At 42.2% G+C, this 6000-nt stretch overlaps 1 protein-coding gene across 1 annotated transcript in view; it reads left to right on the top strand.

Annotated features, from left to right (window-relative positions):
- Positions 1–859: 859 nt before the first annotated feature.
- SPI1 (Spi-1 proto-oncogene) overlaps positions 860–6000 on the top strand; it is a 42090-nt gene continuing 36949 nt past the window's right edge. Inside the window, exon 1 of the mRNA XM_026035137.1 lies at positions 860–953. Coding sequence (XP_025890922.1) covers positions 933–953 — 21 coding nt within the window. The 5' untranslated portion in view covers positions 860–932. The remainder of the gene's footprint in view (positions 954–6000) is intronic.

Raw genomic sequence — 6000 nt, 5'->3', positions numbered from 1 at the left:
TGGCTGACTGGCAGAGCTAGTGGCCACACCAGGATCACAGGTGCTGAGGTTGAGAGCTTATCTCCCACTCCCGTTCCTTGCCATGGCCACACACCTCTGCTCCGCGGTGTGGGGCTTGGCTCCCCTAAAGCCGGCCCTGTCCTGCACAGCTGCCCACCCCTGATAACACAGCTGAGGAGCCCAGAGGAAGTTGTACAAGATGCTCCTTCCCACACAGACCATCTCCCGTCCCTTTGTTACTGAAATCAACATCAGAGCTGCTGAATCATATTACAAGAGTCACAAAAATATTATTTGTGCTGGAGAAACAAGGTCCCCTCCCYCTCATTGCTTCCTGCCTATGGCAAAATAGAGTCACTGATTTTTGTCCTAGCTCCTCCTGCTCTGGCCCTTTGAGTGAAGCAAGCTGACTTCTCCTAATTCAGGCACAGATTAAACAAACATCCGAGATTAAAAAAACAACCAAGACTGGCTACTCTCCTGCACTGGTCATCTAAAAGACAACCTTGATGACCAGAGAGTGACTGGACAGTCTACCATGAACATCCCTTTGGCCCCAAGTTCTCAGACACTTGTCTGACATGGTCACAGCCCCAAGGGATTTCTTCAAATGATACACTGCACATTTCAAAGTTGGCCTTCCACACAGAAAGCCTATTTGCACAGCAAACATATGTTGTTGAGGTGCTTAGTATCAACATGCTTTATTCCTCAGCATGTAGATGGAACTGAACTATGGTTTAGCTCTACAGCATTGTAACTACATTCCCAACAAAGCAGTTTTGAGAGCGYCCAGGAAACACATCAGGGCAGTGCATGCAAGATGCATGGAGAACATTAGACAGCCTAGACATGAGGACACAGAAAAGAGAAGAGGCAAAGGGAGTCATGGATACAGTCAGCAAGACACAGGCGCTCAGAGCCAGGAACTTATGGAGAAAGAAGCATGTAAGGTAAGAATATGCAGAGAAAGCGGGTAAGTTACGCCAAAGAATGACAGAAGCCTAAGAGGCCTGGTTAAAAAGCTGGGAAAAGCAGAGATTAAAACCAAGGCATTCAAAAAACTTCTACTGATAAACATTTTTCTGCATGTAGGGTTGTAACTATTTAATGTTTTCATGTACAGATAAATGCTTTTTTTCAGTCATGTTTCCATAGCTCAATTAGGTGTAACTTCCCTACTTTAATCCATAAACCTACAGTTTTGCTAAATTTTGCAAAGAATTCCAGACTTTGTCTAAATACATTTTTCATAAAAAGGTACCTATAGATCTTGTGCAAAAATTCAATTAAAAGTTAGAAAAATCTAGTAAAATTCACAGATGAAAAATTTCTTTCAGTGGAATTCAGCTCCTCTCCTGTCCTCTTCTAAATTCTTATTTTGCCACCATCTAACAAACAACTAAAGCTTAGCCAAAAGGGAAATCCAGAAAAGCAATAAAGATTTCAGCCAGTTCTTCACAAAGCAAGAGTCCTTCTCTACTAACTATGAAAAATTTCCTTTTTAGTGTCAAACAAGCTCTCTTGTTCAGTTTGGCTGTCATTGCTTTACTTATAGCACTCTAAAACACAGCGCCAAAGTGATAAACAAACAAAAAAGAGCTCCCACATTCATTCCTAAACAGTTAACTATAACCAAACTTTACAATTCTGCATCAGCTTTCCTATCACATAGTTTGTGTATCCCAGAGTTCCAAATATATCCATTTCATTTCTATCCAGAAAGCATCCTTTTGTATCATCAGCCTATGAGGACATACAGAAACATGCTGTAACTTCATAGGCTGATGCACTATTCCCCCTGTGAACTATTTAGCTGTACCAAGACAACACTAGTTTTAGCACCTACTTCCAAGAGAAGAAGACTGGTGGACTCAAGAACGACGGGGTGTTTAATGCCAGCATAACTGACACCAGGTGAGCGACAGCAGCGGGAGCTGCAGGACTGGCCTCACTGTCCTTTCCCAGACCTGTGGATTCTAAGCTCTGTTGCACAGTTTCAACTAATTCTTTTGTGATAGTAGCACTTTTTCATCAACAGATCTCAAATATTTTATTCCACCAGGGAAATGAAGGCATGGCAGGGGGCAGGTTAAYGTATCCAGGAGCCAGGACACTAACCCAGTATCCTACATTACAAACCAGACCCAAGCAGAGGATCCTACCCACCTAAGGCAGCACCTTCAATTCCATTTCCTTTTATGAAATCCACCTTTCCACAAAAGTATATGGGACACTACAGGCAATTAAAATGACATTATTTGAGGAGTGAAAGGGAGCAACAAATGTAGTAGGAGGAGCCATGAGGAGAGAGGCAGTTGGGAAGAGAGTGCTACAATGTGGCTTTTGTACAAAGATAGGTGAGGGCAGGGCTAGATGTCTGGGGTTTGGAGGGTGATATTGGAAGCAGCAGATAGTCGCCTTTCATGTTGGGGAGGATTTATTTATAGCCTGTTGTTTTCCACATGGTTTGCTGTGGGAGTTTGACAGTAGACACATGGTTTTCTATCTTTGGCAAGATAAGGAAGAGGATAGACTCCGCTTGAAAGCCAAACAAGACCTCAAATCTCTTATTTTGCCAACAGAATTAGTAATTTTCCAGCTATGGCTCTCCAATAAATAAATAAATAAATAAATAAATAAGCAAACAAACAACAGCAACAACAACAAAACCTCCATCAAGTATTTTTAATAGTTTGTAATAAGATAAAATAAAAGGTTTATATTTTTGGATATAATATTTTTGGACACTGATTGGCCATAAGATTTATCCAGCTACATGTGAAACATTTATTTTGGATCTCATCTTTGGAATTAATTCTAAATGGAATAGTTTACCATTGGGAGATCTGGAATTACATGCAGACTTGCCACAGATGGTCTAAAATCTTAATTTATCAACCTTGCAATCCATGCCATTCTGAGGGGATTGAGACGATAAGCAGATGGACTGCAAAGGAAGACTAGAATATTCAAAGCTTGATAACAGATGTGCCGAGACATGTACAGTCTTGCCGGCTATTTATTTCCTGTAAGATTTAAGACACATACCCATTGCTCAACACATTGGCTGCAAAATTGCTGTTCCTAGTTGTCATATGCCTATCCTAGGATGGTAAATTAAATGTAATTTAATTGAACAGGCTGTGGAACAAAAAAGGAAAAATCATTTTTTGCCCAATACAGACCAAAGTAAAATACAAAGTTCAKACACTTTCTAGAAGCCAAATTGTATTTTGACAAGTCTTACCAATACAGAGCACGGGTCTCCTTCTATTGCACAATGGACAAAAATTTAAATTAGAAAAGGTGAAGAAGAAATTAATTTCTGAAAGGGCTTTTCCACAGAAAGGGTATTTAAAAAGCACAAATCTTAAAAGCACTCAGATCCGTCACGAAGGAGCTGCTTTTGCAAGTCTGCTAAAAGGGGGCTGGCCCTGTAGCAGGCGAAGAGATGGTCTCAATGCACTAATGGTTCTTTCCATCCAAATTTCCTGTGTGTGTCACAGCTGCTGCTCTCTGCAGCTGTCTCTGTGCTTTTTTGCCTACCCCATCTCATGTTTATAAGTAGCTGTAGATCAAAGAGGTGAAGAGTATGAAAAACTACGATTTCTTTAACATTTCCCTYCATTATGAGCATAAAACCACCAACCAAAATATCTTYGTTGTATTTGTTGGTAATTCTGCAACAAATGCCAGCGCATTCTTACTCAGACAGACTTTTCCCTTGAGCCTTAGATTTTCCTTTGTTTTCTGTTTGTTTTCTAGGCACACATGCTCCAGCCTTTATCCCTCAGCAAGGGCTTTAGAAGGCCTTGCTCCTCCTGAACTCCACTGAACATAATCTTTCCCTGCAGGGATGATTTATAAGGAGGCACACAAAAGGAAATAATTATTGTTTTCCTACTTTATTCACTCAGTTTAACAAATTTTTAATSAGGAAGGAATAATGTGACCTTTAAGTGATGGAACCCTATGGGAGCTGCCATCAGCCAGGTACCATGAGAATATCCCCTGGGGCACATGGGGGCATTGCTTTTAGTCATGGGTGCCTTCAGACAGCCTAAAACAGGTGCTTTCACCCTTCAGCTTTCTCTCATTTCATTCAGCAGGTGTTAGTCAAATTAATTTCTCATCATCTAGAGGAGAAGGTAGCAGCCTGCCAAAAAAGGAATGAGTGATGAAGAGCCCCCTTCCATCACTGCAAACACCCCCTCATGTAGAAGTTAGGCACTGGCTGCAGTGATGGAGCAATGCTCCACAACTGTTAGTCCTCACACTGCGCACTGATCTTCTGTTCCTTCCATCCTCCCTTTCCGTCTCCATTCTCTGGGCAGACAGAGCTCGGTTGCTCAGCGTTGCTTCAGTGTAAAATAACACGTGGTGCTTGTGGTGTGGGAAGGAAGCTGGCTGTGAGAGATAAAGGCTGAGGTTAAGAGCAGACCGACTGTTATGCTCCTGGGGCTTTGCTGCTCTTTGTATAACCTCGGTGTGGCTGAGCGATACAAATCAGCACTAACTCTTCAGATAAAATGCGTCCAGCAGAGGCGAAGGCAGCCCTACCTCCATGTCTCTGTGGAGTGATCACTGCCCGACATTCCAATGTGTYCACATGATTAAAGGCTGCTTTTCCATTATAGCAGGAAAGGAGAGCAACAAAGTCTTTGGTTTGGACTCAGAGCCTTGGAAGAAAGTGGGCCAGTACATGAATACAAAATATATCAGAGGAGCTGAGGGAAACACAAGTCTCCTGGGAAATTCCAAGATTGCCTCAGAAAATAAAAGTCACTGAGAATGTTTGTGCAAAACCACCATCTTCTCCTTCCTTCCCACAAGGACTAGTGCAACTCACTTTGAAAGAGAAAGAATCAGCGAGCAAGAAGCAGCTCACCCAGCTGTCCCGCTCTGCAAAGCCCCACTGCTTTACTTCACCCAAACCAGATGAGCAGGCAGAAATGCAAAATCAGGCCATTTCTGACCTAAAGCTCAATCTTTGCATGGGTGGGGGAAAGAGACAGTCAAGCTTATCACCAAATGGAACAAATGCAGGGCAGAAATGGTCTAGTCGCTTTATTTTTTTTTTCTTGGTTTCTTTTCTCCATCCAACCTTGCTTTTTTTTCCTTCTAATTCACCAAAAAGGTGAAGAAAGTCAGAAAAGTGTTGTGCATAGGTATGTGAAAATAAAAACTTTGTTTATGGTCTATTCTTTTACCAATTTTTAGTGCTGGAGTGCTATGGCTCAGCCCTATGACATTTCTGCCATAAAATGTGAGGTGTAGGAGGAAAGAGACTTTCTAAAATAAGTTATTTCTCTTTCACCTGACAAAACCAGTATCCTCTGTGAAACAAACAGTAGCATTAAYGGGCGAAGAAGTTAATGTTCATTGCCGAGGTTAATGGTGCTGCTCAGGACTGGAATTATATAGGTTATACCTATACCTACAGGTCAGGGATTACGCACCCTGTCTACACGCTGCCTCTTGCATGGCTCTGCACTRGAGGAAACTTCGACTTCGAGTGGAGGTCTCACCTTAACAGARACTCCAGCACTTGGCTGGAGTCACCTGCTTCCAGGACTGCAAATCCCAAATGAAGTCCAGCTTCACCTCACATGCTCTTAGAGACTGAGGCCAATGGTTTTGAAAGCTGGGGACAGAGACTAACAGTTCTGAAAGAAACTGCACCAAATTATTCCTTAAATCTTTTGTAGAAAGGATGAGATAGGAAGGACCAAAAAGAAGATCTGAGCAGATCACCTTCCAGAGCGGCCTTTAACTCTTTTTTCAGAAAATCTTCTACCTGATCTTTTGAAGTTTTCTACGGTAAGGAAGGTTCTTGAGTTCCTGAAGGCTACAGAATAGGCAAGTGGGAAGGCACCAGGGAGGTCTATGATGGCTGCAGCCTCTCCCTAAGCAATGCCCAGGGCACAGTGTTTGCAACCATGGTGTCATCTGATTCAAACTTGAGCTGTCAGCTTAAAGGGGAAAACATCCTGTAAG

Source organism: Nothoprocta perdicaria, unplaced genomic scaffold (genome assembly GCF_003342845.1).
Source record: "Nothoprocta perdicaria isolate Ctin4 unplaced genomic scaffold, notPer1 scaffold_156, whole genome shotgun sequence".
NCBI lineage: Eukaryota > Metazoa > Chordata > Aves > Tinamiformes > Tinamidae > Nothoprocta > Nothoprocta perdicaria.
The sequence above is the reverse complement of the archived record's forward strand: the minus strand, read 5'-3'. Positions and strand labels throughout refer to the sequence as shown.